General features: G+C 40.5%; 2 protein-coding genes across 2 annotated transcripts in view; one reads left to right on the top strand and one right to left on the bottom strand.

Moving 5' to 3' along the window:
- USP7 (ubiquitin specific peptidase 7) overlaps positions 1–7,000 on the top strand; it is a 74,582-nt gene extending 67,582 nt beyond the window's left edge. Inside the window, exons 28-31 of the mRNA XM_061358288.1 lie at positions 287–406; positions 1,757–1,828; positions 2,727–2,817; positions 5,626–7,000. Coding sequence (XP_061214272.1) covers positions 287–406; positions 1,757–1,828; positions 2,727–2,817; positions 5,626–5,732 — 390 coding nt within the window. The 3' untranslated portion in view covers positions 5,733–7,000. The remainder of the gene's footprint in view (positions 1–286; positions 407–1,756; positions 1,829–2,726; positions 2,818–5,625) is intronic.
- A 4,960-nt stretch (positions 7,001–11,960) lies between these two features.
- On the bottom strand, positions 11,961–16,527 carry LITAFD (LITAF domain containing). Its single transcript, XM_061358308.1, has 4 exons — positions 16,284–16,527; positions 13,989–14,054; positions 12,673–12,832; positions 11,961–12,233 (listed from the first exon to the last, which is right to left on the bottom strand). The coding sequence occupies exons 1-4, from the start codon at positions 16,387–16,389 to the stop codon at positions 12,125–12,127; spliced, it is 441 nt and encodes a 146-aa protein (XP_061214292.1). The 5' UTR covers positions 16,390–16,527; the 3' UTR covers positions 11,961–12,124.
- Positions 16,528–23,972: the final 7,445 nt, after the last annotated feature.

The raw sequence follows: 23,972 nt of genomic DNA, 5'->3' as shown, positions 1-23,972 counted from the left end.
GATATTATCAGCTACTACTATGGCTGACAGATGATTGTATGCCCAAAATGCCAATTGGGAAAGTCAGGAGAGTATTTACTGAGTAAGGGAAGCTGAAATGCTGTCCTGCCAGGGATGAGCGACTCCTGTAAAAAGACTCTGTCAGACAGCATGGTTCTTTTGGTTGCTTTCAAATAGACTTGTCTATATCAGTAACAGTGCATGAGTTATGCTGTTAGTTACTTGATAAGTTTCTTTTTAGGGAAGTTTTAGCTGATTGCAGTTATAACTTTATGTCTGGATCTAGGAAATTCCTCTGGACCAGGTAGATATAGATAAAGAAAATGAGATGCTAATCACAGTGGCACATTTCCACAAAGAGGTTTTTGGGACATTTGGAATTCCATTCTTGCTGAGGATACACCAGGTACAGTATGCATTCATTTTCTCCCCGTGGGATTATACTGATGATGTTTTCTTAAAGTACTGTCAAAGAAATTATAACAAGTGTATAGAAAAATAGTGCTCTAGTATAAAAGGTTCTGCTCCATGTATGCCTTTTTACACTTAAATCGTTTACCATCTCAGTTCTCTTTTACGTATACAGACTATTTCATGTTTCAGTGAGCATGTGCAATATCTAGAAACTACTCATTGCATTGGCGGAGGACTGGAAATGCTATTAAAACAGTATTACCCTTGACCCCCCTCGGAACCTTCCTTCCTCTCTCCAACGAAACAGAATCCTATTTGTAGTACCACTTTAATAACTATGGTGCAAACTTATTGGCAAAAGTAGCTAGGCAGTGGTTGCTTGGTTTCTTACTGATACATGTGATGATGAAAATGAGTTTGCTTCCTTCAACATTTTGTAAGATGACTTTGCATTTCCTAGCCTCTGTGATTTGACGTGCTTTATCTTCTAGGGCTAGAAGCAAATACAAGCGTGAAAGCTCATTTTGAAACCTTTATTTAAATTCTTAAGGTTTTTTATGTGATGCTGCTTCAGCTGAATGTCACAGAGATTCTTTGAATATCAGAGTGTGTATTTCTGGGGAAGTTAGCAATTTCCTTCTAATCCAGCTTTAATTAGTTTGTATGAAAATTACCTACTTTTCCTAAAAGTTTGGAAATGAGAAATATGTCCACATCTCTGCATCTCATAGAATTTTACTGTATTTCTATTTTATTTTTTTTAATCAATATGAAGTAAAACCTGCCTGTTGATTTCTGGTGGAAACCATTTGCAGTGCTTCCACAACAGTGTGTGTGTATATATATGTATTAACATATATATGTATATTATATGTATATTATTGATCTTTAAGTTGGTGGTATCCATTACTTTTTTGGCAGCTTATATATACAGCATGCAGAAACACACAACAAAAGGTTATTGATTGAGTGGGAGCATCACAGGTGTAGAGGTTTCTAAAAAGTGATGTGCTTAGAAAGGATATGTAAATTTTATTTTTCCAAATTCTGATTTTGCTGCTAATATTCTAACTTTTTCTTTAACCTGACTTGCACATATCGTTAGCAGTGCTTGGTTGATCTGTGGGACAGTTACTGATATGTGATTATGCAAAGACTTAAAGCGGATGAGTTTACAGCAAGTTTTATGTTGTTAGTCCATATTTTAGAGGATGATGTTGACACTTGTGTGGTTTTGTAAATAACTGAGATTAAGGCAGTGTATTTCAGTGAAGGTTGAAGCAGGAAATACTAATAATATCCCTGTATTTTTCTGATGTGGAAATTTTGTTGAAATTTTTAGGGTGAACACTTCAGAGAGGTTATGAAGCGGATTCAGACAATGCTGGACATACAAGAAAAAGAATTTGAAAAGGTAATGACAAGTTGTGAGAGTTTAATTGCTGATTATAGACCCTTAAGGAGTTTATTTTAAGAAGTTGAAAACCACAGAATTGGGATAAGTGTAAGTTTTGATCAATTGAACAGTTGATTGACTTAATAATGCTTTTTTTCTGAGAGTTATTAGGTAGGATATGTAGAAGTGTTTTTGTCCTGCATCAAAAGAGGTACCTAGCAAAACGTTAAAGTAACCTACGAAAGTTTAGGTGGTGCAGGACCCCTAGAAGCCACCTACTTCAGGTTCTTGCTTGGAGCAGAACTAGCTTAAAGCTAACTGAGGCTGCTCAGGGTCTTACCTCGCCGCAATTTGAAAACTGCCAGAGATGGGAATTGTGTCATGTTCTGGACACTGTATGTTAACAGCATTACCACAGCCATCGTGAAGACTTTGGTTTTCTTTGTATGTAGTCAGAATTTTTCATTTTGCAGCTTCTTGTGATGGTTGCCTGCTGTCTTTTTGCTGTAGAGCTCTTTGAGAAAAGTCTGTTTCTGTGTACCATCCCACAGTTGGTGGAAGACGGGATGCCCCAGTTAGCTTTTTCTTTGGGCTGAGCAGATTCATTTCCCTTAACTTCTTATATGTTCCAGCCCCCAGCTGCTTGCTGGACTTGCTGCAATTTGTTGCTATCTCTTTTTCCCTGGGGGACCTGAACCTGGACACAGTACTCCAGAAGCAGGTTCATGATTTCGTGAGCATTCATTTTCTCCCATTATGCAGGTTGTTGATGAGCATTTTAAATAGGATTGGCTTTTATCAACCCCTGAAGAATACTACTTACAGTGGGCTGCAAGTTAGACTGTGAAATTAGACCTGAAGGCTTTGTTTTAATATGGTATCTTACCAGCTGGCTTTTTTATTTCCCTTTTCATAGTTTAAATTTGCAATTGTAATGATGGGCCGACACCAATATCTCAATGAAGATGAGTATGAAGTGAACTTGAAAGACTTTGAGCCCCAACCTGGTAAGTTGTTAGATAACCTCACTATTCTTTTGACCTGCTGAAGTTGCTCTGCCAGTTGTTACAACGTGATAATCCTTAACTCAGGGTGCAGAAATAGTTTGTTCTTGTATATAAAATATATGTAGTAAATAAGCAGGTATTTGTATACACTTGTGTACACACTTAAGTGTATGTGTTAGTCTGAGAATTTGTATTTTACAGGCATACAAATAACTAAATCTGTTTCCTTCCAAACTTAAAGTTTGCATTTGAGTGACTCAATGGGTCAATATCAACATACTTTACAGAAGAGAATAACATCAGTTGTACCTTATCTGTACTGTCCATCTGCTCCCTTGTATGTTTGATTCTCACATTGTTACTGAAGTATACGCTCCTTTTATTGCATTAAGGTGCCTTATCATAAGATCCTTATTTTGAATGTGCTGCAAAGAGGTATTTGAACTCTCATATTCACTGAAGATACTTCTTTGTTCTTGATATCTTCAATGAATCTGGAGAATCTAACAAGAATATTGTGAATGTGAATAGGGTGCTGTTTAGATTATTTTCTTAAGAGCTGATCTGCCAAGCTACAAATGCAGGTATGTTCTGAATTTGTCTGTGGATGGTTTCCCATCTTGCTTACTTGGCTGATGTTTAAAGTGTATTCTTGGAGGGATTTACACATGGGAGAAACTAGGTTAATAATTCCAAAATTCTACCACACTGGAATTTGGGAGTTTCAGTTGGGAATGGCACCATTGAATCTGCAGTCAGGGCTCTGCTGAAAGCTGTGAATTCATTGGGGTATTTCCCCCCCTAGTTTAGCTGAGTGTTCCTTTTTGTGAGCTGCTCTGTCTGGTAGAAATGAGATTGAGGACATCTTGCTCTGCAGTTCTGTTTTTCTGACAGCTACGAGCTCTGTCTTTTGTTGGCAGGTTATGCTAGGACCAAACTTTCACTCGGGTTTTTGGTTTGTTTTTTTTTTTTTTCAAGCTGTGTTCTGGATTTATGTAACAGTTGTAAAGAAATCGTGTAACTCGCTTTATTTCAAAACCCACAGAGAGCCAGACCTATACTATTATTGAGTACTTTGCAGGAAGCTAGCAAAACATTCTCTGGTTGTGGTATGCTACACAGCCAGGTTTATGGCTGTGAATACAAGAGGACTTGCCAAAGCTTTGAATGCCTGCATCTGTCTGCACAAGTCATCCGTGAGCAGAGGCATGTGTCACTGGAGAGATCTCTTTTTCCGCACTAGCTGTGAGGAGTCTCTGGATGATGAAGTCAGAGGCGGACAGTTCTCCATGGGCACATAAACTCTCTTGTGTGCTCAGAGCAGGCAGAGTCTTGATTTTATTCTGTGAGTCATCTTCCGTAGGGCAAAGCAATAGTCTGAAACTGTTGGACATTCTGAACAACGTAGAGCCAGTATTGCCAAAACAGTGTGAAAGAGTAACCAGGTAACGAGGTCAAGCGTACAGAACATGGCAGAAATTGGAAAAGGGAAAGCATGAACTGTTTGTAGGAGTTGCAGGGAATGAGATATTGAAGGGCTTTAATTTAAGAGCTCATGGGAAGTTGCCCCTTTGATAGAATTCATTCTACCACCACTGGAGTTACTGTATGGGGTGATATGATGCTCTAATGCCTTTTAATCTAAGTAGTATTTTAAGGAGTGGGGCTCACATGTTTCTACAAATACCAAATTTGAACACATGCTGGACTGATTAAACCAAAGCTTTGGCGTTCTCTAATTTGATTGATGTAGCTGATGTCAATAGTTTCCATCTGCTTTTATAAAGATGCACTCTAGCAACAATTGTGCTGGCACTAAGTGTAGGACTTAATTTCTTTTTTTAAAAGACATTCAGGTGATCTCAGCAAGATTGGCAGTTCTGGTTTATGTTTGGCATTGACTATTATGTCAAAACAAAATGACAAATACTTTTGACAGAACAAAACATACCCAGAAATGCAGATGCAGGCAACCAGAAAGGTCAAGTGTTTTATGCTTTAGTGGTTGCATTTGATGGCTTTGAATGTAGGAGTGTGCTTTTCTTGCTGGGGGGCTATTTTGTTTCTGCCTTTATCATTTCACTTCAAAGCACACTCGATACTCTGCATTGAGGACATCTTAAAAGAGAGAGAATTTTTCCCATTTGCAAGAAGTATGTGCACTGTGGATTTTCATGAAAAATGGTTGTAGGTAAAACCTTATTGGGTTGAACAAGAGAAAAAAAATCTGTATGCTTTCTGTACAGCCTAAATATGACTAATTTTTTCCTTGGAAGATAAAGAGGAGGTCAGTTACATGACTTGTTAATGGATTATGTGCATTTTACATGAATTTAGCAAATATTCCCACTTAAACCAGGTAATGAGAATAAATTAATATAGCAGAGAGAACTTCTAGTATGGCAAAGATTATATGTTGTCATATTTGGGTGGTGGATGCCTTTGTGTTTCAGAGGCTCGGCACTTTGATGGAAGCTGGTACTTTGGTGTGCCTGTGGCCATAAATTATAACAGTAGTTCTCTTTAGTGCTCACTTGACTGCTGTAAGCTCCTGGAACTGATTGAAGAGGAGAGAAGTCAGCTACCTGGTCCAGAAACGGCTGTCAAATGTGTTACTGGAAGAACAGCAGTGGTCAGGAATGCCACCCTGTTGGCTGTGGACTATAGGGTTATTCTACAGTCCTCTTCTATATACATTGGGATTCCTTGCAAACTGTGAACAGGGCACACACAGTAGCTTGTGTAAAGGAAACTTTCCAATTTAGTCTTAAAGCTTACTACTTTTTTTTTCTCTCTTTTCTTTTCTAGGCAACATGTCTCATCCAAGGCCATGGCTAGGGCTTGACCATTTCAATAAAGCCCCAAAGAGAAGTCGCTACACTTACCTTGAAAAAGCTATTAAAATCCATAACTGACTTACTTAACCAGATTGTCAAGGCAAGGGACAAAAATAAGTGTGTGTGTGCACCTTTTTAACAACTGTAGAACTTTGGTACACGTGCACTATATCTGAAGTCTTCAGCAAGAGGATTTGCTGCTGATGTTAATTTTATTTCGTTGAGGCTGTTCAGTTTGGCTTCTCTGTATCTATTGACTGCCCTTTTTGAGCAAAATGAAGGTGTTTTTATAAAGCTTGGATGCCAATGAGAGTTATTTTATGGTAAACATAATGCAAGGCAATTGTCAGCATAATGAGGGAAGAGTTTAGTAGAACAGTTGACATTGGCAAAATATTTGTCTGTAGTACGTTTATAGATGGCATAAGCTGGCTGGCTGCCCATCCCAGTATGGTGTCCACCATCACTGCAGCTAGTAAGTCTTATGTTTAGACTCACATCAGATTTATTTCCTTCAGTTATACTTTAAATGACTTTTTTGTGCATTTGTAAATGCAAAAAAACTCACATCATCAATAAATAGCAATCTCTACTTCATTGTGTACATTGTTGGCACTTATTCGGGATTTTTGTCTCCTCCAGCTGCATAGAATCTTTTTTAATAAACTAGTTTTTGTTTAATTTAGTCACTACTTTGCGTCCCATTTTGCCAAGTGGATGCCCCGAGTCATAAAAAGAACGATATTTGGGTCTTTTTTATTGAGTTTTCAACCATTGATAAACACTGTTGCGATTTGTTATGCCATCTTCTGGCAAATAGAATGACAGTCCAAAGTTGGCAAAAGCAAGTGAAAAGATTATAAATACCATTAATTTAGTTATCATGGGAAGAGATGGGGAAAACACAGGAACTAGCCTTTTAGCACAGAGGGCATGCTCACTAGTGTTTAGTAAGCTGTTGACTTTGTATAAAAAAGGAATAAAGAAAAAAAAGAAAAAAAAAGAAACTGAAATTGTATATTTAATGACTGAACATGTACAATTTAACACTTGGAGGTTAATTTTATTGGGTGAGTCTGCAAGTGAATTTCACTGATGTTGATATTCATTGTGTGTAGTTTTATTTCAGTCCCCAGACTGCTTCCTTTTCTTTTGGAGCTAATGCCAGCCGCGTGTCTAGTTTTGAGTGCAGTAAGGATAGAATCAGCAATTCACACTTAATTTTACATTCTTTTCCAGTATTTTATTTTGTTTCTGTAGCCGCAGTGTACAACAACTCTTCCTGTATATTGCCTTTTTTTGCTGGAAAATGTTGTATGTTGAATAAAATTTTCTATAAAATTTTTTTGGGTGAGTGATGACATGGACATTGAAGAAGAATTTTCCTCTCCTTGGAAATAGAGTTTTGGGAACTGTTTTCATTTGTGAGGTTTTGCTTAAAGGTGTGGTGTTTTGTTTTTAGTGTTAAGAATAGTGTAACTCTCGTGTTATTTGTTTTGGGGAAGATTTGTGGGATTTTGTCTCATTGTTTTGGGCTTCGAGGGTTTTGGGTTTTTTTTGTTTTGCTTTTGTTTTGTACCTCCTAACTAGTCAAATTTGAGCTTCATCAATAAAAGGTTTTCCAGGGAGGAGCCATGTACAAATAAGACAAATGGAAGAATTTATTTTACTAGTTTGTTTGTAAAGCTTGTAGTAGAGTTTTTGTGGTAGACTTGACTCTGCCTGCCTGTACAAAATTTTGTGGTCCAGATTCTCAAGTTTAATCCTATAAATGCTGTAAAGTGAAATCTGGAGTCTCTAAAGGTAAGCTTCATTAATAGAGTAATAGATTCCCACTGTAATGTGTTCCCTGTATTCATAACCAAAACAGAAAATGCTTAGAAGCTTCCCTTTCTCAGACCTGTCAGTAAATGTTTAGTAGGGGGTGAGTACATACGATGGCCTTTATACCTTTTGCTGAGATGCATTCTGGTGATTACTGAAAACACCAGCAAGGATTTGTAAATTTAATTTTAAGATCTAATTCATTCTTTTACCTTTAAAATCAGTTAATTGCGCAAGTTTTAGGCATGTTTGGTTTTGTTTTAATTTATATCTTTCAGTGCTTTTAACTGTCTGATTTCTAGTCAAGGCTTTTCTTTTTTGTTACCTGAGTGCAGAGCTTCCAGGTGGAGGGAAGTGCTTTAAATGACTTGCCTTATGTGGATAAAGTTTTCCTTTAATTTGTATTTGCATCGAAGTGCTGAGAATTACAACCCCATCCAAGTGGTGTTCTTACTAGTACTTGGATTGTCTCTGCAGGCTTTCAGTAAATGTCAGGATTTGTATTCAAAACATTTCGGTAGAATCAGAGACTCTGGTCAGCAGTAGTAAGCCCTAATTATGTTTTGTGACTTTAATGTTACAGTAACTGATCTAAAATTGAGTTTGTAGCCAAATGTCACTAATTTTTCATGTTCATGCATAGGATGTTGGAAGCTTTTAGGAAATACCTTAAGGAATCACAATACTTTCTATTTCAGAAGAGAATACCACTAATGAAGTAAATTTTGGGTGCCTTTTGAGTTTTTAGATTGAGTTTTAATGTTCGTCAGTGTTTGTGCTGTTGCCTCACTAGTTTTGAAGTGATGATACATTCAGGCATTCCAGATGCAGTTCTCAATAACTGAAGGGTTTTAATGAAAAAGTAATTTTTTTTTTGGAGCACAAGTAACTTGTTCAAAAGTTGAAACACCTACGAAGAGAAGAGGAAGACAGGAGGTTTCTCAGGTGCAGTATATTTGGTTCATTCTAAAAAAATTTACAAGAATACAGTCATCAAAATTACCTTTCTTTCACATTTTTTATTCAGATTTTTGAATTATCTGGATAATAAGCAGTGAATGCATTAAATGAAGTTAATATAAGTGTTAAGCAATAAGGATGTAATTTCATGGTACAGATCATCAGAACAAAATGACATTAAATGGCACATCTGAATTCTCCCTAGGAAAATAGCAAACATTGTTCCTGTAGATTTGCATAGTGCCTTTTATCCTAAAGGAGTCCAAAGCATTCTGTGAGATCTAAGCAAATCACACCAGTGACATAGCTGCTGATTAGAGAGTGACAGCCAACCAAATACCCTGTGTACAAGAAGGCCTACTGAGCAACACCTGGACAAACCTGTGCTGCCCTAGGATGTGTTGGAGGGATTGGGCCGATGTGCCGGAGGATGTGCTGAATGTGCAGTGCCTCCTGCATACTGGATCTACCTCAGCTGCTGCCCCTCCAGAGCTGGCATGCCAGCATCCTGTCCACATCCCATCTGGCATCCCACTGGAGCCCGGACCCCCTGCCCCGTGGGCTCTGTGCTGGCTGCAGGTGTCAGGGCCCAAATACAAGCTGTGCCGTAGTTTTGCTGGTGAATATCCTTTGTGAGAAATCATTTTCTGTAGGAACTGTATATATTGTAAATAAAGTAGACTAGGATAAACACTGGATTGGTGTCCTGTCTGTTCATTTTGGAGAAGATGGGGTATGAAAGCTAAGGAGTCGCTCAGAAGTCAGGGTGATTTTGGTTAGACCAAGGAGGTAAATTCTGCAAAATTCAGCTGACCTGTGTGTTAAGAATGACATTCACAGTGTAGCGAGAGCTGGCCACGAGGCAGATGTTGACCTCTGTGGCAGTTCCCAGTTTCTGAACTCTTGTTTTTTTCTTGGAGGAACTAAATGATGATTTGGATACTGAGGTAGAGAGCATCAGTGTTTGGTGAGTGAATGGTGTGTCATTTATTGTTGGCTTTTAAACCAGCCTGGTCTTTAGGGTCAGAAAAAGGGGAAATACCTGTGCTGTGCCCAAATCTGGTTTCAAATCTGTGCTCATCATTCCTGTTCCAGGTGGTGTTGAAGTTAGCCATGTACCAAGCACAGCAGCAGTAAATTACATTTGCCAACCACCAGGCTGTGCCTGGAAGCCTGCATTTTGTTATTAAATACTTGCATAAATTGTTGTTTAAACATCTCCAGCTATTGATGTAAAAATGATCCAACTACTTCTGTTAAATGATTCCTGCACATCTTAAATCATACAAATAATTTATGTATATATTCATGTGGGGTTTTGCTCTGTCACCTTTTCTCCTGTTACTGGTTAGATGCATTTTTTTTACCATTACTTCACAGCAAAGCTTGCTGTTTCACAGCCAATTTTTAAAATGAAGAAAAATCTTAACATTTAAAAATAATGTGTGAAATGGCATGAAACCTGTTGGGCTGACATCTTCATGAGTGCTTGTGGATTTAATCTGTGTGGTGTTATTTCACCCTGGGTTGAAGTGGATGGGGCGTTACTAACCTGGCACAACAGAAGGCACTTACAATTGTACCACTGGGCTGGGAGGTGGAATGTATCAGCCTCGACAGAAATACCTCCCTTCAACTACACTGCGGAGCCTGTGCTTCTCTTGGAGGTTGTGAGTTTCTAAGTGTGCATACACCAGTAACTCACCCAGGGGATGGGCAGTGTGTTTCCAGGTGGCTCGCTTTGGCTGCTGCTGTGCTGAGGTCTTAAGGAGAGCCAGGTCTGCTCCAGGTGCAATTTCTTGGTCCGTGTTGGCTCATCAGCACGGGTTGGCCCATGGAGCTGCAGGTGGAGCATGCTGAATCATGCTGTGCTTGCTCTACAGACAGTTTGTGCTTGGCTAGTAGCCACGGTTTCCTTCAGCAGTGTCCCTCAGTGCTGCTGTTCTCACCTTCAGCAGGTCACCGTGCCTGGTTGCGGTGCCTGCCACGCTGCCCCAGCCTGATCTCCCTCTCTTTGGTTTGAGCTCTTGGAAAACGCTCGCTTTACGTTATCGCTGGCGTTGATCCAATGTTCGTTCAGGACCGCGGCTTGCGCTGTCCGAGGCCTGGAGCTCGGATCCATCCACCCTGCTGCAGCGAGGGGCCCCACAAGGGGGCGCAGTGTGGCGGGAAGGGCGCTGCCGCGCTGAGGGCTCTGTGTGTGGTGCCTCTGGCGGTGCCGGCTGGGCACGGTGCGGTGTCAGCGGGGAATGGCGTGCTGCTGCGGGAGGACAGCGAGTGCGGGCTGCCCTCCCGGAGCGGCCTGCGCCGCCGGGGGAGGCTGCCGGGCTCCCTGGTGTCCCCCCGGGATGTCCTGAGGTGAGGAGGGTTCTGTGCGTGCCGGTGGTGGCAAACCCCTCCTACGGCGAGTCCCGGCGTTGAGATCCCCGCTGAGCTGGAGCCAGTGTGACTAAATCGCTGTTGAGGGACACGCTTTTCTTTTTGCGGCTTAAACGGATTAAATAGCTGCAACAAATAACTCGATCAAACTTAATGTCAGAAGAACTGGGAAGTTTAAAGGTATTTTTAACTGCAAGGTGGCTACGGGTACCTCATCCATAGTCGGACAATGTCAGGGGATCAGCCTGAGTGCTGCCAGACACACACCCCGCTTGCCACTGAAATTACAGTACTAACACGAAAACGCTTGTGACAGAACGTTGAAATCAAGGGTTTCTTACATTCTTCTGTTGACTTTTCCAGCCAGCAATAAACAGCAGTTTTCTGTTTATTGCCGATCCTGTCAGTGTTGAGCAGGTTCTTGGCACCTTCTGGGCATGTAACTGCAGAGATTTGGTTTTGCAAGTTAAGTGTCTTTGGGTGAGAACTGTGAAAGCTCTCTGCAAAGTGTAAAGCCCTAGTAAGCCCTTGTCTGGGAGGTGGTGCACTGCAGTGATGAGGCGGAGAGATAAAATGAAGGCCTTGAGTTGTGGTACTGGTGGCTTTTTTCCAAGCTGTTCTTGCTGATCTTTCTGTGTTTGCCTGCTGGTTCTTGGTTTGTAAACGGGGTGTCCCAGGCTGACCAGTGTCTCTGCTCTGGATGCAGTGGGTCATGGAAGCAATGCAAACAGGAGATGTTTTGCCAGTATTGTTAACAATAACAAGTTTATTTTCTTACCTTGTATGTAATACAGTAAAGACAGTTTCATAACTTAGTGTTTTGTTAATAAATAATCAGCTACACTGTACCACCCACAGCTCCGCAGGGGTAGTACTATGAAGAAGAGCAGAGAAAGGTGAAATCCCAGCCAGTCAGTTCCAGTGCATAGGAGGTAAGTGCTTCTCTAAAATACATGTGTCCAAACCTCTCAGTTAGTGATGGGTTGAAAAGTCCAGAACAGTCTGTGTGCCAGCTGGTTTGGAGATTTGACAGCAGCAGTAATAGAACTGAAGTAAGTACTCATGAGCTGGTCAATTCAATGAATCAAATAGAGCATAAATACAAGTGATGCTAAATTAGTTTTCAAGACTTTTTGTTTTAAAGTAAGTCCAACTATGTGATGGTAAACTCCAGATGGATTCACCAGCAAGGGAGTTGTAGAACCTAAGCCTACTCCTTTATATTTCATACCAGTAGTTTTATGTGTAGGATCTTATGCAGTTAGGAAACAGAGACTTGATGCCATCTGGTTGCATAAACTTTGTTTCTATAGTCTTTTGTATCTATAAATATGAAAATGGCAGCATGGGCAGTAGTGGTCTGCGTCCTTGAAGATCCTCACAAAGAAAGGTACGAAGCAGCATCCAAAACAGCACCTACAGCCAAGGAGGAGATGGACATGCACAAATGATTTACTTACTGACTTTGCTTTCTGCTTGGCTACATCTGTGGTTTTCTTCTGCCTTATTCTGTCTGCCCTTTCACTGCATAAATCTCAAGTCTTCTAATGTTTGAGGTATCTTCCAAAAAATTGTCTTCACCATTAACACCTGATGCATTAGTCTGATTCTGAGCCTGAATCCTAAATTGTATTGGGGCAGTAGACAGTGTTGTACTAATTTTTGCTTGTCAGTTAAGTCTAGCAAGTTTGCATTCCCTGTAGCCATGATTACTGTATCTAGAATAGACAGAATAACTAATTTCCAAGTAGAGAAGGGTAAACCATCTATACAACCACTAGCTAGAACTTTGGGGTTTTAATACTTTTATAACCTTCTGCTATGAAGAATCTTCAAAGCATGCATGAAAGCTTACCCAACCATGCACAAGCTGGTGCACAGAAGGTAGGACAGTTTGCCCAGTCTGTAGGTGACCTGTGTGGTGATGTGCTGGCGGCAAGAAGGGCATATTGTGGATGTTGGTTTGCTTGAGAAGATGCCTGCTACGATGATTGGAGGCTGAGACACCATATAAACTGAGAGCAAGGGGAAATGAGAAGGAACAAAATTAGAAGTAAAGGAAATCTTTTACAAGTGATAAAGTCTTAATTGGAGAACATAGGTTCTCAACATGGCTGATCTAGAAGCACATATGTTCCTATTACTGATTTTAAGTATATTGATAAGAACCACAGTATTGCTTGTTCTGTGTATCCCAGTGTGTTGTTTCTACCCACAGCAAGTATTTACCTGGATAAGGACATACATAAGGAATTGCCTATACGATAACCCCCATTGTCAGGCAGTCTCCACTAGCCACTCTGAGAATTTATCTTCTGATACTTAATATGAAAAAGCGTGTTCTCCCTGAAGAAGAGATTTGAAGGCTGTAGAAGAACTTTCTGGATGAACTTTTCCATAGTTACAAGAAGTTCATCGGGGTAGTTATTCTAACATATAAATGTCATTACTTATATGCTGGTGCTGTGCTTAGTCAGTGAAGTCTATAGCTTCCCTCATGTTTTTTCAGTCTGGACCTGACTGTCATACTTCTTGAAGGGCATGGCTCTTGTAGGTACATGAAGACTGTTTTTTCAGAAATGTTTTCAGTGAAAACTATGATTTTAAACATCCTAAACCAAATTTAGGGTACATTCATACTGTAGCCTGAATCAAACTTTCAGAGTGGGAAGGTATGGTCTGTTAGATACATAGGATATAGTGTATCTGAGTTTAATTGTCTTCTGGTCTTAGGGGTTTTTAATAATGTTGTGTGTTTCCTCCTGTAAATGATGTTATTTGACTGTTCTTTGAAGCCTTTCCTCAGCGTCTCCTTTGAGCTTCTCCACTTCCATAAAGGTGACTAGAACAGGAACAACAAAATACACTGGACTTAAAATTATTTGTTCTGAAAGTCCTAGTTCCTAGCTGGTTAAAAAAAAAATAAAATAAAAATTGGGATCTTCTGTAGATTATCTAATGCTGGAAAACCAAGTCCGAATCTCTCATCTTAGTTTATCTTCCAACATTTCTAGGGAAATTTTACAGCCTCTTAGATTGGGAGGGGGGGTGGGGGGGGGGTGTCAGAAAACTCCATCTTCTGTGTTGATTTTAAAACTAAAAATATTTCACTTTTGTTGTTAGCATGTAGAACCTTGAAAATTACCAGAAACACAGTCCCCTGGCAGTTACCTGGTTGCTCAATGGTGGCGGTTTCCCGATAGGAGTAAGGTGGGGGAGCAGGATACTCATAACCCCCTGTACAAAGAAGAACAGGGAGAACCATAAAGATGTGTACAGCTTAATGCTTCCTGAAAGCCCCATTCAGAGTCTGATAAGAAGCTGCATTGGGGGGTGCCTTGCAGGGTGGGCCTGATGTAGCTCAGTGAAGTACAGGGCAAAAATGCTGTGTTGAACCATGGAATTTTAAAGGCAAAAGAGCCCACAGTGGCAAGCTGGCCTCATTTCCAATATAACATAAACTGAGAAACCAAATCGGTTTTTCAACACAAAGGCAGTAAATGTATCTGTTCCAGCGTAACATTGAAATGATACTTGGTTTTAATTTAAGGATTCTATTGATAAAATATCCACTGTACCTCTAACTAGTTCCAGTGATACACTGAAATTCTGTTAGTATTCAGAGCCTTTTTTCAAGCTTGGATTTTATCTGCCCTCAGCTTCCAAGTAATTTCATCATACCCTTTGTTCTAGAAAAAAAGATCTTTTTACTTTTGTTGTGGAGAAAGGAGAAAGGAAGCTGGTGACTAAGACACCTCGTGCTTTTCTAGTTCTTCAGTTCTGATCTCACAGATTAGGAGTGTAATCAGCTTATGTGAGTGTGAAATAAATGAATGTGTAAAATATAGATTCGTGAATACATTCAAAATAAATTAATGTATAAAACTTTACAGTCAGCTGGCATTGATGTGGTCTGCAGCAGGAGAACAGTCCCTGTGAGAAGTCTTGTTTGATCAAGCCTGCACAGCATCGGAGAAGCTTTCGCCCCCAGGCAGAGCAGCATTGACGTGGCAGTCCAGCCTGCACAATTGAGCCTTGCAGAAACAGTGTGAGTTCAAACAGGGAATAAGCCCACAGGGATACAAAATGAGATAAAAAATTGGATTTTTCCAAAATGAGACAAAATATGGTGGCAAAGTTGAAAAAATGGTAGCAATGTTTCCTTGAATGGCTTGCCAGAAGTGGTAGAGAATTGCAACAGCATTTGGTTTTAATGGTTGGGTTTTTATAGTTGCCAGGTTGGTTGTCAGTTTGTTGTTGTTGTGGGTTTTTTTGTTTGGTTTTTTTTTTGTTGGTTTTTTTTGGGTTTGGGGTTGTTTTTGGTTTGTTTTTTTTTTTTGAGGGGGGTTTGTGGAAAAACAAATTTGTAAAGAAATTAAAAAGTAAAGGATTTCCTTCTGATTTAGAAGAGGAATATTACCAAAAGTGAGATAACACTTGATGTGTTCTTGTGAAGGATCTGCAAGGACAAGACACTGCAGCTCAGTGTTAACATGTGTTGAGTGCCCATCCCTTGGTTGAGTAGTTCACAAGTGACTTTTTCTCCTCAGCCTCTTGCAAGCTCTTCTGATTTTAGAAAGAGGCCAGAGAGGTCTTTGAAGACAAAAATACTGAGAGAGCTCATCAGAATAAAATGCTCTGACAATGAGTCAGGGTTAGAGGCGCAACACTGACACATCTAGCCTTATCAGTCACCTTCTGACCTCCCATTCTGGTTTTCTGTTCCAGTCCCCTCTGGTGAATGGCAATTTCCTCAATAGCAGGAAGGTAACAAAGGTAAAATCACTGATATCTCAGTGTGTCTTTTAATGTGTGGGCTTGAACAAGCACAAAACAAAGAGGTGTTGTGAGGTAATTATGTAGGTGTGAGAGCAATGCCTAGTTTCAGAGGGAAAAGCCAGCCCAGCAGAGCAGCAGCTGTTCACACTTGCAGTCATTGGGCTGAATTGTCATCACTCAGTCATGATGTTTTCCCCATGGTACAATACTGGGGAGGGGCTGTTCATCTCTATAGAACCTGGCTGCAGAACTGACTCATGTAGGGAGGGCAGCTCTGGGCAGCAGGAGCATTTGGGAAAAGGCCAGTCCTCTGGAAAACTAGATTACAATTCAAGCAAGACTTAGCCTATCCATGTACAGTTTGCTGGCTGAACATTTGCTTTGCTGAAATTACTGTAGAGATACAACTGCAATTCTTTTTCCAATAAAGTATATGTTGTTTCAGAAATTATTAAATAAACTGACAAAAATGTTCTTTTGCCATTGTAAGTGAAGTTGCTGTTAGGAGATCCTATCAGCCTGCCTACCCCAACCCTGGTTTTATATGCTGGCATAGGTACTTTCTAAACTCATCATGTCCTGGCTAAGCTGGGCCATTTAGAGCTGGCTCAGGTACACTATCAATGTTTGCCACACAACCACGAAGAGGGTGCTCTTTTCAAAACCCTCCCAGTGAAGCCTGCTTACCTTCTTGACTGCAGTACTCTGGTGCAGAGGGTTCTTGTGCATAGGGCTCATGGCGTGGTTCATACATAATCATAGGGATTTCCGCACGTGCCTTCTCAGTGGGCATCTCTGCAGTTCACCTGTCAAAAGCAGTGCAAACTAAAATCCACTGTGACTTCCAGTGCCCTGTAATGCCTGCTTCTGTAATTCTTAGTTCTCACACTCAGATTTTACTTAGAGGAAAACCAGCAGTACTCATATTCTGGCTTTTTTATAGACTGAAGTGCAGTCAGTTCCTGTTACGCTTCATGATGAGGGAGATGGGAAGGGAGAAGAGAACATACCATTTTTACATATTTGTGCTGTAAAGCTAAAAATGTTCCTCCAGGAAAACACACTAGTCAAAGTGTGTAAACTCATGACTGGAAGTGTTACCTTTGCAGAAAAGCTAACCTGATTTTTTCTATGGGTTGTCAAAGCAATCAAGGAGGGCTAGAGCACATTTGAAAAACCTTTGTGTCATTAAGTCAGACCCGGCAACAATGCAACCAGTGGCAATCTGGATCTGTCTTTCCTTGAGTTGTTGTGCAACTTTATCATCGTCATTATCACAGTACTGTGAAACTATTGTTTCATCACTACTGTGACAGGCTTTTGTTGTGCAAGATCATTATTAAATATGACTGCACTGCCTGAGGCTCTGAACAGGATCAGGCCACAAAATATATGTGTTTTGCAGGTGTTACCAGGAACTGCTCCTCACAGTAAAGGAGAGTGGGAGGAAGAGAACACAGATGTGTCTGCATTACTGCAAGTGGAATGGTGTTAATTATTTCTAGCTATCCCTTAAACTAGTATCAGCCTGTTGGTTTCCTACTAACGTTAACTGTAGGAGTCCTTTGCAAAAGAAAGTTACAGTCTTCTGCACAGATCAGCAAGGAATGGCAATTTTGTGAGAAAAAAAGGAGGAAAGATCTTTATGAGAAGCTTCTAAATGAGCCTGATGCAGGTTTAGTGACTGCTCAGGTAACTTCATTTAACTCGTTGCATTCCAGCTAAATGTCCTGTGTTGCTGTGCAGGTGCCTTCCTTGGTTCAGATCAGGACTGTGCCCATCTCACTTGCTCTCTGGTGATGCAAAAGGGAGGGGTTCTATTGTTAAAAGACACTTGGATAAGCAAATAGAGTCTAAGAAATGTAGCCTTTGGCAAGTCAGCACAAGCTGGCTGAATATGAGATCAAACTGGTGTAGGATAGAAATTGCTGAACAAGACAAGATGGTCTTAACAGGTCTGTTTTCAAGGAGCACTGGAGAGGAATATGGATGGGGGAGGCCAAAAAGGGGGGGAGTTAGTAGTGCTGAGATAAAGCATAAGTCTTTTCAGGGAGGAAGAAAAGGAGAAATTTGAAAATACTACTAGGGAAGAAGTGTTCACAAAGAAGAATTTTCACAAATCTGTATGAATTGAAAGTGATACTGGAAAATGGTAGAAGAATTAATACTAAAGGGAATAGGTAGAATGATGGCAATAAAAAAAATCAGAAATGCAGCATTGGCCATGTTAAAGCCAAAGATGCTGGAGAAAATTGCTAATATCTGTATTGAAGAGGAGGGATGGGTATACTTGTTATAAAGAATCTAAAATAGGTGATTGGGAATGTCAGAGGTATTAATAGGCGATTGCTGAAGCTTCATGAGGATCCCACTGAGAACAAAAAAGAAATGCTGAGAATCAAGAACTTGGGTAAGACGAAGCTATTAGAGGCAAGGAAGAGTAATGATTACAGAGAAGACAAACTGTGTCAATACTAACTGTGGGTTCAGGAGTGTGCTGGTAGACAATATTGCATTAGCCAGTGTTAAACAAGGGTTGTTTACTTGGGACAGGGATCAGTGGGCAAAATTATAGGGAGTCTCTAAGTTTTTGGCTTACTGTTATCTTGGTACTTAAACACCATACACTAAATACTGGGTGGTGTCGATTTGGGTGACATTTCTGCTGAATTCATCTCATTCACTGTGAAGCAGGGGAAAAAGGAAAGGGCTTTTGGATTTCATCCAGTGACTATAGGCCCAGGCAAAAGGCCTGTTTGTTGTGAGGCACAATGTAAGAGGGAATTATAATGGTTAACATAGTGAGAGTGTTGCATATTAACAGGTGAATGCAAGCAAACACTGACTAATTCTTGCTCCACCCAGTGAGGTATTAGTATAATATCACCAATTATAAATGTATAGGACAAGAGATACAGAAGTGAATCAGCAGCAGAGCCAGGAGTAGTGTGGGAGTCCCACTGGATGCCAGGTTTGTGCTTGATCTATTGAGCCATCAAACACAGAAGCTGTGGGCCATAAACTGTTGATAAAGTTGGTGCCCTGAATTTGCTCACTTACAGTGTCTTGATACGTGCTTCTAATAGCGCTGTCAGTAGCTCTGTGTGTTGTGATAGAGGACCTGCCTCAGAGCAGATGAGCTGTGAGATCTGGATGGGCAGCTGGGCTCCAGCTTCTGCAGAAGCTTCTTCAGCCTACCTGGGAGAAAGCACCAGGCTGTTTGATACCCTCTGGGCCTGAATGCTGTAAGTCCAGAGGTCCATGAAAGGCATTCTGTAGGATGTTTTATGCAACAAAGTAGATTCTTTCATTTGTTATATAAGTGGTTACTCTCAGTTCTTGGTTGCAACAATGTCTGTGGTACCCAAGAGCTCTCTGGGGCTGTGCCCCCAAAGCCTATGTTATTGCCATAGATCAGAGCTAGAGACCTTCATCTCGTTTATGATCATCTGCTGGGTATACGTGATGGGTATGGAAAAGAACATACAGTGTTAGTAGTCCTGTAGGAAAAAGATGTAAGGAGAAATATTGGTCAGCAGTTCCTGAAGAGCAGGAAAATGTCCTATATACTCCAAGACCAATACTTAACAGCTAGGGAAGTGATGTAAATTGCCTCCTCTGCAGTCAGACTGAGCAAAGGGAGCTCTCTGCAAGGACACAGCAGACCCTTAAGCACTCCTGAAGTGGGGGCTTTGTTTATCTGAAGCACTCAAGATTGAGTCAAACAACTGCAAACTGCTTGATTTGCAGGCAGGAATATGAAGTCCCAGGGGCACCAAAACAAGTCTGTGCCTTCTCTCCTCTGAAGTTTCAGTCTCCTCTACATATTGAGTATAATGGGTTTGCACTGGAAAATAAAGCTCACTTGAGTCCTGCGGAAATTACTATAGTAAAAAAAAAATCACACCCAGAGGCACATTCACAAAGAGGTAATTCAGGGAAAGGGAGCTGGAAACGACAAAGCCGTTCTGTTTCAGGAAGGACATCTCAGAGGGGAGGATGGACAACAGCAGTTTCCATCATCTTCCTCTGCATTTGCCCCAGGCACTTGTGTTCTGGTGTGAAGAGCAGTGTCATGCAGCCAAGGAAAGCTGCTGAACTGTCAGATTTCACAGCAGGTCCCAACTCTCATCCGAGCCTCTGCACGTTCCCTCCCAACGTCCCTGATGGCTACATAATATCACAGATGAGCATAGTCTGATGTGTGCCTGCAGAGAGGCACAGGTGCTGTCATTTTTGCTTGGTAAAGGGGAAACTGAGGCACACAGAGGACAGTCTTAATCAGGAGTCCTGACAGCGTTGTCATTTGGCCTCCCCTGTGTGGTTCAAAGAACCATGGCTTTCCTCCCCTCTGTGGTATTTGTTGGAAAGGTTTTTCAGGTGCTGCATGTTTACAGGGGTGGGTAGAGAGAAGGTGCCATCAATACGTATCATTTGTCACCTTTCAGAAATACTTTGTTCAGTTTGATTTCAAGTTTGTTGGAAATACGCTTTTCTCACAAACACTTCTTCAAAGGTGACATTGTGGTATTTGAAATGGAAGCATTCAAGAGCCTCAAGAGTCCAATGCAATTCGTGCCTGGTTTGACCTAGGTATAGCTCAGCAAAACACAAACTGGGAGCTACTTGACAGTCATCTCAGAAATCTCATTATTTGAGTGCTGATGCATCTTTTTTTTAATCTTACAAATGTGCCAATGAAGTATGTATGATTTCATTTGAAAACTGAAGTTCACTGCAGTACTAATCCTTCTCCATTTAGATTTGGAAATTACAGTCTGAGGAGAGGAGGCAGATGGGATTTGGCATGTGTATCAGTTTAGGTAACATTTCCTTGGAATTCTGTTCTCTTGAAGGAATGATGTGGTACTTCTGTGAAAGCTGATAAAGATTTACTAATCTATTACTACTATTACTATTAATAATAATATTAATTTATTCTTTAACTGGGGTTTGTTTTAGCAAGATTAATTGTTGGTCTCATACTGCAGACTCCAAATGAAGTTTCAAAACAGTTTTCTGTAGTGCTTGGCACTGGCCTATCTCTATTCCAGTTAAAGCAGTGGAGCTGCTCCCAGGACCCAGACCTGGATGTAACTGCACAAAATACCTCATGTTTCTGGGATTGGAGGGGAAAATGTAGGGACAACTTGGATGTGTGAGAGAGGGACTAAAGCTGGAAAGGGCTGTTTCTGTGCCCAGCCTGTACTACAGCTGGCTGTAAGGACTGGATTAGTATCATGTCACCTGGCATGTGGTTTTCCTATTTGGCTATCACATCATGTACCAGGATACCATCCAGAATCTTAGGCAGGACAAGAAGCAGACACTTTATAAGTGTTTAATCTGCATTCCAGCTCCAGCTGATATTAATGTGAGATTTGCCATTGACTTCAGTAAGAGCAGATTCAGAGATGGAAGAAAGGGAACATAGAATTTGGGAGGAAGCATTAAGTGATTCATGGATTTGAAGAAGATAGAATAATGCACTCAAAATTTCTGTGTTTTGTAAGATTAATGTTAAAATATTATAGTAAGTGATCTTCAGATTTCATGGATATAGATTTCATCTATACCTCATGTTGAGGTATTGATGTTTTCACCAGTGATCCGTTGGCTTTCAGGATGCTAGCCCAAAGGCTTTCAGTTTGCTCTAATATGTTCTTGTTCTCCTGTCATTACTAGTTTAATGCTTTCTTGGGCATTTAGCCCTTCCAGCTGCATTTATGAGACAATTTAAGTTTCTGCTATTTTAAAGAGTGACCATAAAATGCCATTGTTGGCATGCCATTGCAGCTACAACTTGACCAATATCGAGTGCCTGTGTTTTACTTTATTGAAGCAGTTAATTCTAGTTTTCAGCTAGCAACAAAACACTGAATTCCTCAGTGGAGAGATCTTTTCCCCCTAACTCTGAGTTGACTGTTTATCGTAACATTCACAATGTGCTGAGGCTTTTCAGATGTTCAGGAAGGAAGATTTCCAGCTCTAACACAGCTAAACAAAGATTTGGGGGAACAGCATTCAAGTATTTGTTTATTCTTATTCTTAAAATAGAAGCTAAAAGAGATTACTGCTGGCAGCAAAGTAAAAATTGGACATTAAAAGGTATTCAAGATGTCTAAAGTAGACAACCTTTTCAATGAGATGAAGGATGCTCTGCCAATTCCCTGCTCTTTACTCCCAGATTTAATTTTAAATTCTATTATTATTCTGGCTTTTAAGCCTATATCAGGCTACCAGCTTCCTTTCTCAAACGGAGAGGATGTCACTATGGGGGATTCAGCTGAGTATGAACTGTATTTCTCTTTGTAAACTCTTCACCTAGTTCCTTTGGCTTGTCTGTTGACTGCATTGACTCACTAGCCACCATATAAGGTCACTGCTTAAAGTGGTCAGTGGAACAAGTTGGTGGTTCATCTGTTGAAGTCATCAGGATGTTTTTTGTTATTGAGCCAGGGAGCCTGAGTAGAACCTAAAAAGTCACTGTGTAGATATGGCTTCTCCTCCTCTCATGTGGAAAGGGAGATATTTACATGTAATCCAAGTCCCTATGGCTTAAATGGAAGTTTAGACTAAAATGAGCATAACCATTATTCATAAAATCAGGAGGACGCATATAGTGAGCAGTGAAATATTGGTGATCTAAGCTCTACTGAGAAATAGCTTTTTGCTTCTTCCATTTTGGAGAAAATCTTATCTCCTCCATGGTATTGTAAATGGTAACACAGAGGCAAAGAGATTTGGAAGGTTTGGGGTTTTGTTCTGGTTTGGTTTTGTTTGCTGTCATGTGTGCCCAGAGGGCTGGTTGGTTGGTTACTGGGCTTGTGCAAGCAGCTGCAGCACTTGTGCATGCAGATCAGCAGCCTGGCCCTGTCTATGTGGACTTGCAGTCCCTTGCTGGATAGGGAAGGACTCCCTGGAATTTCCAGGCCTGACCCAGAGCATATGTTTATGTTAGGTCACTCCTTCATGAAGGGAGCTCTGGTCTATAATTCAGTACATTTACTGCTTCTGTTGCTCTCACCTTAAATCCATTCAAAATACTGTGAACTTTCAGAAACCACCTAGCCTGAAATTGTTCATGGTAGTTTATCCCTTTGTTACTGTGCCAGCATCATGTGTCTACAGAAAAACCTTCTCCCCTTAAGACAGCTCAGAGAACATTCCTGGCTCTCTGTAGCCTTTCCTTCACAGGGCTAAGCAAGCTTTTGAGTCCTTGTTTCTGTACAGTGAATTAATCCTTAACTATGAGCAGCCAGTGAGCTCTGTCCTCAGCCTATATAATGGTATGAATGTCATCTTATATTTAATGGAAATACTGGGTTTAGAACAATCCAGTAGCACTTTTTCCAAAGCCATATTGGGCTGATAGTTTGTATTTATGCTGTTATTGACCAGCAGTAGGCCTTTCTCCTCTAATGTCATTTTGTGCTAATGAGCTCCCAGCTTGTAGCTGAAATTCCTGGTACAATTTTCTAACCGCACTGCTTTGTAGCATTATAACACGAATGAATTCTGTCACAGCATTTCTCTAGGTTTTCTTATTCTGCGTAATAGATTTTTTGCTTCCATGATTTATTTCTTTATCCATGCATTTTATTAGCCACTCCTATGTTTCTGTCAAGGTTATAAATTAAATCACTGAGTAAGTTCCATCACCTTTGATTCAAAACAGATGTATCTCTTAAATACTGTTCCTTCATTTACTCTTTGAGGTATAATCCCTTGCTTCCCTCAGATGAACAACTTTATTCAGATTTAAAGGGCCTTTATTCTGAAGGATGAGCATGCCTGGGCCCTGGGATTGCATTAGAATTTGTCCCTCCCTAATTGCCATTACAAAAATAGAGTCCCAACCTCCCCACTAAAAGGAAGTGTTGTCCAGTGGTTTGTGTATTAACTGGAGTGTGTGTGTGGGAAAGATGGGCTCAGTTCCTGTTCTGCAACAGTGATGATGAGCAAATTAGTTAGTCTTGGTTTTGCTTACCTCTGCTGTATACGGAAACCCTGTACTGGGGAGACACTGTGATCATTCTACAGTGTCATGGTCCACATTTGGTTATGCCTTGTCTTAAAATCTGAGCAAACAACAGAAGATAGGAAATGCTGAGTTGTCCTCTACTGACATGATTTTGTCTTTCACATTCTCTTCTAGCTGTTGGAATTGAGGGAAGCGTTATGCAATTGTTCCCAGCAGTTCATCATTACCTTAAAATTTGATATTTGCCATTTAATTCTTTTATGGATTAACATTCCTTTAGCAACAACATTGAATCATGGGTAGCCAGGATTTCTTTTATACCCATGTAAAAATAATGTCCATAACTTGTCCTTCAATTGGAAACTGACCAAACAGCTTAAGTAACATGTCAT

Source organism: Neopsephotus bourkii, unplaced genomic scaffold (assembly GCF_033783945.1).
Source record: "Neopsephotus bourkii isolate Nb327-2 ecotype Australia unplaced genomic scaffold, CSIRO-AGI_Nbou_v1 NB_940, whole genome shotgun sequence".
In the NCBI taxonomy this organism is placed as follows: Eukaryota; Metazoa; Chordata; class Aves; order Psittaciformes; family Psittacidae; genus Neopsephotus; species Neopsephotus bourkii.
The sequence above is the reverse complement of the archived record's forward strand: the minus strand, read 5'-3'. Positions and strand labels throughout refer to the sequence as shown.